This window comes from Papaver somniferum, chromosome 4 (genome assembly GCF_003573695.1).
Source record: "Papaver somniferum cultivar HN1 chromosome 4, ASM357369v1, whole genome shotgun sequence".
In the NCBI taxonomy this organism is placed as follows: Eukaryota; Viridiplantae; Streptophyta; class Magnoliopsida; order Ranunculales; family Papaveraceae; genus Papaver; species Papaver somniferum.
The window spans coordinates 16379062-16391802 of record NC_039361.1 but is presented as its reverse complement, the minus strand read 5'-3'; the positions used below and the strand labels follow the sequence as shown (position 1 = coordinate 16391802).

Genomic DNA, 12741 nt, shown 5'->3' with positions numbered 1-12741 from the left:
TCTAACTGTTACCTAACATCATTTTTGTACTAGTGCACGCATGCAAGAAATACACAGTCAACTGCCCAGTCAAACAGCAACGTCATCATGACGTCAGCAAAGAGTGACGTGAGTGTGACGTCACTGTCCCAGGCCCAGTCATCTTCTCTGGCATCGGCAACCTGGCGGTAGTGACCGGCAGCATCGGTCGGCGGTATTGGTCGGCGGCAGCGGCCGGAGGTAGTGGCTGGAGGAAGTTCTAGCCGGCAGTGGTCGGCGGCAGGGATCGGAGGCAGTGGCCGGCGGCAGGGACCGGCTGCAGCGGTCGGCGGCAGGGTCCGACGGCAGTTCTGGCGGCCAGTTGGTTCTGTTATAGTGCAGCGCGACGTAACTTAATGCCATAGTTCTGTTTCAGTGCAGCGCGGTACAACTTAATCACATAGCCCTGATTCAGCGCATCTATAGTTTAATTCCATAGCCCTGGATTTCTCCTCTCCATGCTATTTTCCTAACGGATTTTTATGCCCCACTGTGGGCTTAAGTGAATTATTGCTCTTGGGCTTAATATATACACCTATTTGTTTGGGCCAACCTTTTACGCCATTTTAGCTTGGCTAGTTCCATAGTCTAGAGGAATGTTCTGGAAGATTCCAGAATATGTTGAGGAGGCATGCAGGGAAAATCAATAGACTTTATGTTGAGGAGGCATTCAGGGAGAATAAATATAATTTATGTTGAGGAGGCATGCATGGAAAATCAATGTAATTTATGCCAGTAGGCATGCAGGGCATGTGAAGAGATTTTAATTCGCATCATATAAATAGAGGGGTTCACAACCCAAAAAGTATGCAATATTCCTTATAAAAATTATCTGTCAAAAATCTAAGCTAACTTAAGCATCGGAGGGTATTTTGAAGGTACCCCCCTACACTTTTCAATTGGAGATTCAAGCAGTGGATCGATTTTCGACAAAATCATCATCAAATTCGTGTTTGGGGTAGAAGTAATTTTACCATACAAACATTGGCTCCGACCAAGGTTTTCGAGGAAAGATAATCGTGTTTTACCAAATTGAGTTATGGCAGTGGTCAGACAGACTGCACGAAGATCTGAAAGGCACGAAATTGAGGTTTAGTCAGCTCCAGCAGTACCCACTGGAATCAGGCAGGGTCAAAATCGTGTTGATGACAAAGCCTTAGATCGTGATCGAGATCGAGATCATGCTCATAACAGATCCCTGGATCGTAGACGAGATCGAGATCGTTTCCGTGACAGAACTCTAGATCTGAATCGGAGAAGGGAAAAACAACCAATGATCGATAACGAAGGAATGTATGTTGATGGGGACAACAAACAAGTTCGAGGAAACATAGGACATGTGTTCGGCATCCCGTCTAGGAGGAATGACGATCGACAGGACCTGCAAGATGGACGCACCGCGACTCCTAGTACAGAGGAAGAACTGTTACTCAATCGGCTGAACGAGTTGGAGAAGGAGAACGCTCTCCTGAGATTAGAATGCGAAAACCAGCCTCGACCTAGGTCTGGTAATCTGAACAACCAGAGGAACCATAGGAGTCGGCCTGTATGGAAACGCCTTGGAAGTCGAATTGGCCAACAAGATGCAAACTCAAATAGAGAAGTGATCGATCTTGATCGACCAGAGGGAAATCTGTTGGTCGCTAGAGATTTACCTAAACGAAGGTGTGTATGCCTGCGGCGAGTAGGGACCCGGCCAGCTGCAACTCAGCAGAGTGCGGCCAGAACTACCACCTATTCAAAACGTCCCAGGAATGACGAAGATGAGGTTCAACATCGACACGATGAGAGAGAATTTTTGCACGATTACTATGCTCGTTCGGAGCAAGGCAGAGATGGAAGAGAACCCACTGGACCCCGAAGGAAAAGAATGAAATCTACATCTCATATTCCAGAGGACCCAGATTATGAGCAGGAAGACAGTTCCTCTGATGGCGACGTGAACGCAATAACAGATGCTCGCCTATGAAAGATGATCGAGAAAGTAATGTCGGAAAAGCGTTCTAGAGAAGAAAGGATAGACAAGTTACATCGAAACGCAAGAGCTCCTTTCAAGCTGAACATCAGAGAATTCCTACCGCCAATGAATTTTCAAGTTCCAAAGCTGCCAGAATTCGATGAGAAAACAGATGATCCAGATCAGCATGTTTTACACTATGAAACTGCCATGACTCTGTGGAAGTTTAGCGATGAATTGATGTGCAAAATGTTTCCACAGTCACTGGATGGTGGAGCAATAAAGTGGTTCAATCAACTCCCGGCACAGTCAATTAATACTTACCATGAGCTGGTTGGAGAATTCTGCTCTCATTACAAGTATAACAGACGTGATCGGAAGGGATGCCACACATTTTTCCTTTTAGTAATTCGGAAGGAGGAAAGTATCAGACAATTTACTCGGCTCTTCAAGCAAGAATTGACCGATGTAGATGGTGCCAACGACCAAGTCGTCATAGAAGCTTACAAACAGGCATACCAATATGATGAAAGAGGTGTGTACGGTTCCTTGGTCAAGAGACCACCCAAAACTCTTGAAGAATTGTATGATCGAGCTGAAGAATTGTATGATCGAGCTGAAGAATACGCTCGAGTGCAGGATGATTCCAAAGCTCGAGATACAAGAGAAGTTAACAGATCGTCCAATCATCCAAATGATGGGAGGAAAGACAAGTCGAAGAACCGTTCGAGCGGGCAGCAAAATGATCGAGGTGAGGTTCGAGAGAAAAACCAAGGTGAACGAATGGAAACTGGATATCAGAAATATCATAATTGGAAGATGACACCGTTGAACATACGGCTTACAGAGTTGTATGAGAAAATAAGCAAGGATTTAAGCCCCCCTCGTCCTGTGCCAGCGGAGAAACGCGATAAACATGATAAGAGCAAATACTGCAACTTTCACAAGGACCATGGTCAGAAGACTGAGAATTGCCGCTCTTTACAGATCGAGGTCCAGCGAATGATAGACGCTGGAAAACTACAAGAGTACGTGAAAAATAATTTCGGGAAAGGTCCTTGACAATTTGGCACAACACATGTGATTAACGTCAGTCACGCAGGATCCATTCAATGATCAGACGAGCATCGGAAGATGAGACCAGGAGAAATCTCAGGAATTTAAAAGAATGGTACTTGACAAATCATATTGATTTTGTCAGTAGAAACAGAGCAGAAATTCGGGAGCTTGGGTGCACAAATATCGAGTTCTCTGAAGCAGACATGATAGGTGTATATGCTCCACACAATGATGTTATCGTTATAACTGCTTGGATTGGCATGTTTCATGTACACCGGATTCTAGTGGATACAGGAAGCTCAGTGAGCGTGCTGTTTTCAGGAGCCTATTCCTCTATGAATCTCTCACACGACCTGATCGAAGAGGATGAAAATCCAATTATACATTTTAGTGGCGAAGTTACAAAGGCGATCGGAAAAGTGAAGATACCTATAACAGTGGCTGACAAGTACGTTTTAGGCAGTTTCTTGTTGCTTGATTGTCGAGCTCTATACAATGTGATTGTAGGACGAGACTGACAGCATGAGATCGGTGTAGTCACATCCTCATATCATCAATGTCTGAAGTTTATTACCCCTGAAGGATTCGTGAAAGTTAGAAGAGACCAGATGGCCGCCCACAAGTGTCACGAGAGTGCTATGGATGAGTACAAGAAGTTAGAAGTTAGCGGGAACCAAATCATGCGAGTCGATCAGAAATAACAATTACAGAATCCTGTCCCTCCAGAATCATATATGGGAGAGGACGCAGTTGAATGTCCAATAGTTGAGAAACTGATCGAGGTCCTGATTGGAGATGAGAAGCACAAAACAACGTTCGTAGGGGCAGATCTTCCTGCAACACGAACGGGAAACGCTGACATTTTCGCATGGAATTTTGCTGAGATGCCTGGGATAGATCCGAATGTAGCCTGCCACAGGCTAAATATCGATGAGAAGTTCCATCCAGTTCGTCAGAAAATGAGGAATATGGCACAAATCAAAAAAGATGGAGTTACTGCAGAAGTCGAAAAGCTTTTGGAAGCAGGCTTTATTCGACTAGTGCAGTATCCACACTGGCTGTCTAATGTGGTACCTGTTCCAAAGAAGAATGGTAAAATTCGTGTCTGTATCGATTTTACTGATTTGAATAAAGCATGTGCGAGTGATCCATAACCGATACGGAAGATAATAGATTTGGTGGATGTAACCTATGGGTTCGGGAGATTGCCATTCATGGATGGTTTTTCAGGGTATAACCAAATACCTTTGTTCGAGGAAGATCAAGAGTATACTGCATTTGTGACTGACAGAGGAGTTTACTGCTATACTGTAATGCCGTTCGGGATAAAGAACGCAGGGGCGACCTACCAGAATTTGTTAAACCATATGTTCAAGGATCTGACTTGGAATACGATGGAAGTATACATCGACGATATGGTAGTGAAATCTGAGCAAAAGCAGTTACATTTTCTTGATCTATAGAAGACGTTTGATATCTTGAGGCAATATCGTATGAAACTCAATCCAGCAAAATGTTCGTTCGGGATATCCTCGGGAAAGTTCCTTGGATACTTGATGAAGCACAGAGGAATCGAGGCGAATCCGGAGCAAATTAGAGCCATCGGAGAGATGCCATCCCCAAGAACAAAGAAGGAGGTCCAAAAGCTAGCGGGACGATTAGCAGCGTTAAATCGGTTCATTTCACGCTCGTCGGATCGATTCAAACCATTCTTTGATGTTTTGAAGAAAGCAGTGAATTTTGGTTGGACGGATGAGTGCGAGAAAGCTTTCGATGAGATCAAACAGTATTTGTCAAACCCCTAGTTTTGGTGAGTCCAAAGACTGGACAACCTATCAGAGTTTAATGCTGTAACGAGAACGTTGTAAGTGTAGTGATGTTTGTTACGGATCCACATGAAAAGCATGTTTACTTCATCAGTGAATCTTTGACGAGGGAGGAAACACGGTACAAGAAAATTGACAAGATAGCGCTTGCACTTTTGCATGCATCTCGTCGCCTCAAGCCTTATTTCCAAGGGAGGTATATCGTAGTCTACTCAGAATACCCGCTGAAGAGAATCCTGGAATGTGCTGATGATTCCAACCAACTAGCCATCTGGTCAAATTTTCTGGGGGCATATGAAATCAAGTACGAAACCAGAACTGCAGAGAAAGGACACGCCCTGGCTGCATTGCTAGCAGATTTCCCTGTGGACGACATAAAAACGGTTGCCGGAGAAGAAGAAGAGTTGTTAAAACCCATAGAGTCAGCCACTGATCAAACTGGGGGTGAGTCCGTACTGGAGGTCGATACACCTTAACCATTATGGACCGTGTTTACTGATGGGTCATCAAATGTTGGTGGAGTTGGAGTTGGATGTGTCATCCTTACTCTCGAAGGTTCGAGGATCGAGAAAGCAACCAGATTGGGTTTTCAAGCATCAAACAATGAAGCTGAATACGAAGCAGCAATTATCGGTTTAAAGGCTGTCATACAGTTAGATGGGAAGAACGTGAAGATGGTATAACTGATTCCATGATAGTAGTTAACCAGTTTCTGGGGAACTACAGAGCCAAGGAAGAGAGGATGGCCCTATATTTGGATCATATGAGAGAGATGGAAAATGAGTTCGACCAGTTCTCTATTGGGCAGCGACCGCGGTTGGAAAACAGGCACGCAGATGCTTTAGCATATCTTTCTTCCGCGGTCGAAACTGATACCACCAGTTTCGTTGTAGTAGATTTCCAAGAGTTACCTAGCATCTCCGACAACCACTTTGTTCTGTCTCTCGAACACGCTAGTGGGAGCGAGAGGGCAGCTACACCAGCACAGGGAGATACCGAGAACATCAACAACAATATGCATGTTGACAGTCCAGTGATAGATGATTCAGACAATCCTGCTGAAAACGCCTCAGACTGGCGTCATCCTTATATCCGGTATTTAACAACCAGTAAACTACCAGAAGATGAGAAACTTGCTTCAAAGGTAAAAAACAATGCATGGAGATATTCAATGATCGAGGGACTGTTATACCGCAAACCTGTAGCTTTGGAGCCATTTTTGCAATGCATATCAGCCGAAGAAGGTCAACAGATATTGGTGAAGGCTCATGAAGGAATATGTGACAACCATTCTGGAGGGCACAGTCTAGCGCACATGATACTTACTCAAGGGTATTTCTGGTCATACATGCAGAAAGATGCTAAAGAATACGCGTTGAAATGTGTGCCATGCCAAGACCACGCTCCAATTCCTAAAAGGCCCGCCAACGAATTGCATCCAGTTTTTAGTCCCTGACTGTCCGGTAAGTGGGGGATAGACATCGTCGGACCACTCCCCAAAGCTCCTGGAGGAGTGAAATTCGTACTAGCCGCTACTGATTATTTCACCAAATGGATCGAAGCAGTGGCATTGGTACATGTTACCAGAAATGATGTGAAAAGGTTCATATGGGAGAATATCGTATGCAGATTTGGAATCCCAAGCGAGTTAGTATCAGACAATGGGAAGCAGTTCGATTCTGGGGTGATCAAAGATTTCTGCAAGAACCTGAATATTCGCAAAAATTTCTCATCTCCTTATTATACTCAGAGCAACAGGCAGGCGGAAGCAACCAATCGTGTTATTATGGAAAATCTCAAGAAAATGCTGGAGAAAACGAAAGGAAAATGGACAAAAGAATTACCTGGAGTCTTATGGTCCTATCAAACGACCCCGAAAAGGTCAACTGGATTTTCCCCATTTACACTGGCTTATGGGACAGAGGCAGTCATACCTACTGAGGTACATCTCAAGACTACCAAAACTCGCGCTGTCAAATCTGGGACAAATGACAACATACTAGCTTTGGATATAAAGTTGCTAGAAGAACAAAGAGAAATATCCTTACAGCAGTTGATCCGATACCAGCAGGCAATCAAGCTGAGCTATGATCGTAAAGTCGGAGAACAGTCATTCAAACCAAGGGAATATGTCTTGAAGAAAACCCGAGAAGCCACAATGGAACCGAACTGTGGAAAGCTCGGAGGAAACTGGGAAGGTCCATACATAGTGGACAGGCCAGCGTCTCGTGGTTCATACTACCTAAGGAATCTCGATGGTTCTCAACATTCAAAACCATGGAAACCATGGAATTCGTTCCACTTGAAGAAGTTTTATCATTAAGAGTAATTTCAAATCCTGTTGTGCTGCACTCTTTTTCCTTTATGATGGTTTTATCCCACTGGGTTTTCCACGCAAAGGTTTTAATGAGGAAGCTGTTGTCGAGCAGTAGGTATTTATCTTGTTATTTCCGTTCAGAAATTTAATTCAGCATTATTTTGGTATTCCACAGTTTATCAAAATTGTCCGTGTTTAATTATAAGCTGTAGAGGACATTCAAACCCGCAGTCAGCCCTAAATGGAAAAACAGTACAGTTCAAGTCTACTCTCAGCAACTTCTCTGACACCTCGCAGATTTGGTGAATGCACAGTTCGAGCATTTTTACCCTATTCCAATTGTATCTACATCATACGGGACTTCAACAAATGTGGCGAACATTTTCACCTGTCCAGGCATGTGAAAAATGTACACATCTCGACTCTGCGCGCATCTTGAATAGTAGGATTGGTCCCATGCGCGAATTCAAGATATCAGAAAAACTCAACTTTTCAGTTCATGCGCGAGAAAAATGCAGCAGGGAAGTGCACCCTTGCGTGAGCATTGAGCAACATGACACCACGACATACTGGGGGCGAGTTATATGTCACCTCAACCATTTGGGGGAGAGATTTATAACACTCCAGCGCAATCATTACATCCCTAGGTGTGAGTTGCATAACACTCCGAACAACGCGTTTGGGGGGCGAGTTATGTAACACTCTAAAAAAATGCAAATTCAGAGGGGAACCCGAACTTCTTAATCCATAACAGGTTATGGATTAATAGGGGGAGATGTTTGTACCCCTAATATTCTACACAAAAAATTGGCTAACTTAGGCTTACAAAACTCCTCATATTAGCTAAGAGGGGTTCATTTGGCCTAAGGTGCTAATAGGTGTTATAAAACACCTAGATTTATATTTGTTTTTTATGATTTCTATGCTAGTTTTCTTTTAAATTATGTACTTATGTTTACTTTTGAGTTTCTTAGGTGCATTGGAGTCATTTAGAGCAAAACAAGAAGAAATCGTATATTTGGAGCAAGAAAAGCGAAAGCGTCAATTCATTGCAATCACTACCGGAGCACAGTGGAGGATAAGGGGAAAGTTGCTCATGACTAACCATAGGAGCTGCCATTTTGGTGGCGTGCATAAGGTTGTTGGATGCTATATCATTTTTACCCATTACCAAATGCTAAAAGTCAGAGAATTCATTCCTTCTTATCATTAGCTCTTCCCTATTTCCCATCTAGAATTCAGAGAAAAGAAACTATTGATGGATGCCTTTGGGATGTTGATTCAGAGAGTAAGAGAAGAAATTGATGGTCGAAATCAAGAGGAAGGTTGAAGGTGATTCTGATAACAAATGGGTATTACTCATATTCAAGTTCTCATGCTCATAAATTATGTTGATTGAAGAGCTAGGGTTTGAAGTGAATATGGAGAAGTTCAGAAAGGAAATTTAGGGTTTCTGAAGTTGAAATCGAATAGGTTTTTGTTAGTGATGATATGGGTTTGGTTCAACAATAGAGATGAAATATTTGAGCTGCTGGTGATTTCAGTGAATGCTGGTTGGATTCATGTTCGAGAAGATCAGAAATGGAAGACTCAGAGATTGGCGAGTTAAGAAGTTGCTTCTGAAGCTCAAAGAAGAGATGGGTTTTTGCAGGGGAGATCTGTGTTGAACTGTAGATGATTTTATGGGTTTCTGGTGAAGACATGATTGCAGCTGAAGCAGCGAAGTAAAGAGGAATCTGTGTTTGGTGATTGAATCCTTGCGTGCTTGAAAATGAGAATTGTGCTGTGTTATTCAAGTTGCAGGTGGTTTGTAGTGAAGTTGTACCTGGAAATGAAGTTCATTGGTATTTAGAGCTAAAGGTGCTAAGCCTGAGATGATATTGCAGGTGTTGAACTGATGATGGCTTGAATTGAGATGGGAATTATTGATGGTTATTTTCAATGATGTTATAGTAAAGGTTCGTTGAGACTTGTGAAGGAAGATTTTTTAGACTTAATTTTTATAAATAAAAATATTAAACTCAATTAAAAAGTGTTGTAAAAATTATAGAGAGACCGGGGCTAGGATTCCACCATTGGTCGATATTAGTGATTTAATAAAACAATAATTATGCAACTCAACATTCAAATTGATTCTAATAGTATTGCCTAGACATGTAGATTTTCAAAAGAATAGATGTTAATCCAAGCATAGAATATCAAAACACTAAAGAAAACATATTCTATCAAGAGAAAATACACCTAACTAATAAAATCATATAATCAATTTTGAGTTCAATGCAAAAATCATAATAGAGTTCTTATAATTAATTAAAATAAAGATATGTCACTTTTACCGTAACATCAGCTTCCTCCATCGCCCCAAGGATTGTGTTTAGCTCATCATTATCTTGGAAACACGCTCAAAAGTTGATTTCATTTATGCTCAAAAATGGTTTACAAATGATGAGAATGGTTAAAGTTACAAAGAACGATAAATGCAAACTGTCGCTGTTACTGTAGTATATAAGACTGTCAACTATCAGTCTGCGACCCACGGGTAATTGTCGTTGTTACTCTAGCTTCTAAGACTGCCAGGCTGTGTTGCAATTACTGTAGCGTAAACGACTGTCTATGTTGGTCTTATGTTCTTCGTGTTCTTCACAGCAGCAGAAATGGTGGTTTCCTGCCACTTGATTATCTCGACTCTCTGATGCTATGCAACTCTCCCAATCTCTCCCCCCCTCTTCAGTGATACCCCAAGAGTCTATTCATACTCAACCGGGCTAAGAAAATCCTCGCCATTACTCCAAATAATCTTCATAACTCGGCAGTAAAGAAAGATATTCTAAGGATATTTTCTTTTCCATTTTTATCTTCAACACGCGTTAATCTTCTTCCAGAAAGTTCCAAATCGTCATGTACACGCCTCACATGTAGTCAATCACACTTCCATCTCACGCCATGCACATAAAAACACGTACAATCCCGTGAATATCCTCTCTTTTCCGCGTACTGCCCTGCTTTCTTCAACTCGATTATCCAGCCAAACTGGATCGATTCAAACGACTCTAACACGCCTGTTAGATTGAATCAAGTCTTCCCACGAAAATCCAGCCATTGAGTCTTGCTAAATTCCTCCCAAAATCGATGAGAAAAAATCTGCAGGAAACAACCAGTTTTCCCGCCAAAAATGAATGTTTGAAATGTAGAGGATGAAGTGCCCTGATCCAAAACATGGGTTCCTTTAACAGATGGGATCCTGGGGGTTCCCTTATCCAAAACGAGGGTGCCCTTAGTGATTTCTCCGGGGGTCCAAAAACCACTTTTCGAGCAACTTTTTCCATAAGCATTTATTTCTCCAGAAATACCTAAACACACATAAAAACACCACAATAAGGACGAAAACGAGTACTAACAATACGAAACATTGAGGACAAATTAGACACATAAATGCGTCTATCAAATACCCCCAAACTTATTATTTTCTAGTCCTCGAGCAAAACTAATAAAAAAATAAAACCGAGTTAATCTCGGGCGGGTTTACCAGAGGTGTACCCACAAAACCATTACTCCAGACCCTAGCTATCTACGCAGAACCTTGGAAGGCACTAAAGAATATCATTGGTTGGCATACTTATTGACTACAGGAGGAAGTGCCCTGATGCGAAATTCCAATTGTTGTGCACGAGTTTGCACTCAGGCATACTAAAATTCATATAAAGTGACAGAGCTCTACTCAGATAGTTTCTGGACATCATAAACCGGAGTTAACCAATCACATGGATAGATTAAGAAGATGGATGTAGAGAAAAACATAGATGATGTTAACTAAGGTGAACCTATCCTAATGGACTGAGATACTGGTATGGACTAATATCAACACACCGGCATATACAAGGGAACCAGTGGTCGATAATCCTAACTCTAGGTCAACTCAGCTGGCATATACAAGGGTACCAGTGGTCGACTTTATTGTATTTATTCCGGTTGGTCTGGTGGTCTGGTCTCATTTTTTTTTTTTTTTTGATATCAGTCACTCTATTTCACCCTAGCAATGGTGAAAAGAAAAAAAGAACTGATCAGGATTCTTTCGATGTTTCCATCACGAGGATATGGTGAAACTACCATGTTTTCTTTTTTTCTAACACCTGAGCTCTGTGGTTTTATGAATAGACTCTTCTAGATGTTTCCATCTAATCAGATTGGTTCCTCAACTCCTACAACCAAAATGTTTCCATCCACTTAGATTGGTTAGTTCCATCCTTAATAAACATAAATTTCTAGGCTCTGGAGTTTATTTATTGCAGCTAACAAAAAGTTTCTTCCCCACCCCCAAACTTAAATCTAACATTGTCCTCAATGTTCTAAAAATGAAATTAAAAACATGAACAAGGATAAACTGTTACCGCTTGAGGAAAAGAAACAAGGAAGGATATTACCATGTCGCATGAGCGCAGGTGCCTCCCATTAAATGCTAAATTTAAAGTCTCTAGCTATACATAAAATACCTCAAAAAGGATTGCCACCTCCCAAAGTCGTATACCAATAGTCGAAACAATTGTCGGTCCACGAGACCAAATAGAGCTAACACAAATATGAGACAACAACACTGGTTCAAAAAAATGAAAAGAAGGAGCACATCCTCTTCTAAGGTTTCTGTCAAGACAACTGGGTTTATCTGGGTAGCATAATTGAGCTTCTTATGTGTATCTTGATAAATAGATTCATCCGAAAAATGGGTCTCTAATACCTGAGTTACCTCCTGGACAGTATCAGGTGGATCGGGTTGCGGAGTCTGATTAGACTCAAGTGATATCTCAGATGCACAAAGCTCGAGTTCCAAGTTAGGGACTCTAATTAGGGATACGTGACAATCATAAGAACCATCACTACCCCCAAACTTAGGGTGTTCACTACTCACAGACAAACCTCTAACTATTGCTTGAATTTCCGGATCTTCCGAGTCCTTAAAATACTCAAGAGATTCTTCCAATTCTCCACCCTCAATCTTATGGTTATCATTACTCTCAGAAAGACCTAACACTATTGCCTTAATTTCAGGGTCCATAGAGTCTTTAAAATACTCAAGGGTTTCTTCTAAAGATTGATCACACATATGGTCTAAGAGAATGGTTTCCTCAAATTCATCTAAAGAATCTCCCAATAGAGTATCATGCCAATTATCCTGAACTAAATCCTGAACTAAAGTGCTAATCATATTAACTTCTTCTAATTCATCATTCTCAGAAGGTTGTCTAATAACATTAAAGACATTTAGTTCAGTGGTCATATTACCAAAGGATATGTTCATAAGTCTGGTTCTACAGTTAATGACAGCGTTAGCTGTGGCTAATAATGGGCGACCTAAAATCACCGGGATTTGAGCACTTGGGTCCTGAACTGGCTGGGTGTCTAAAACAAAAAAATCCACTGGATAAATAAACTTCTCAACCTCAATCAGAACATCCTCTATGACACCACGAGGGACTTTGACAGACCTATCAGCTAATTGTAGTGTCATTTTGGTCGGTTTCAACTTACCAAGACCTAGCTGGGTGTATACATGATACGGGAGTAAGTCA

General features: G+C 41.7%; 2 protein-coding genes across 2 annotated transcripts; both read left to right on the top strand.

The window, feature by feature from the left end:
• The first annotated feature begins 2005 nt into the window (after positions 1-2005).
• LOC113272080 lies at positions 2006-3037 on the top strand. The gene has a single exon (XM_026521986.1). It carries the CDS (start codon positions 2006-2008, stop codon positions 3035-3037), a length of 1032 nt encoding a protein of 343 aa, XP_026377771.1.
• A 1873-nt stretch (positions 3038-4910) lies between these two features.
• LOC113272079 lies at positions 4911-7183 on the top strand. Its single transcript, XM_026521985.1, has 3 exons — positions 4911-5304; positions 5514-6242; positions 6339-7183. Exons 1-3 carry the CDS (start codon positions 4911-4913, stop codon positions 7181-7183), a joined length of 1968 nt encoding a protein of 655 aa, XP_026377770.1.
• Positions 7184-12741: the final 5558 nt, after the last annotated feature.

Excerpts from the sequence above, each read along its gene's own strand:
- LOC113272080 (XM_026521986.1), top strand. The coding sequence starts at position 2,006 with ATGTCGGAAAAGCGTTCTAGAGAAGAAAGGATAGACAAGTTACATCGA.
- LOC113272079 (XM_026521985.1), top strand. The coding sequence starts at position 4,911 with ATGTTTGTTACGGATCCACATGAAAAGCATGTTTACTTCATCAGTGAA. Across the intron at positions 5,305-5,513 it reads AGCCACTGATCAAACTGGGG|TTAGATGGGAAGAACGTGAA; the intron begins GTGAGTCCGTAC and ends GCTGTCATACAG. Across the intron at positions 6,243-6,338 it reads TAAAGAATACGCGTTGAAAT|ACATCGTCGGACCACTCCCC; the intron begins GTGTGCCATGCC and ends AGTGGGGGATAG.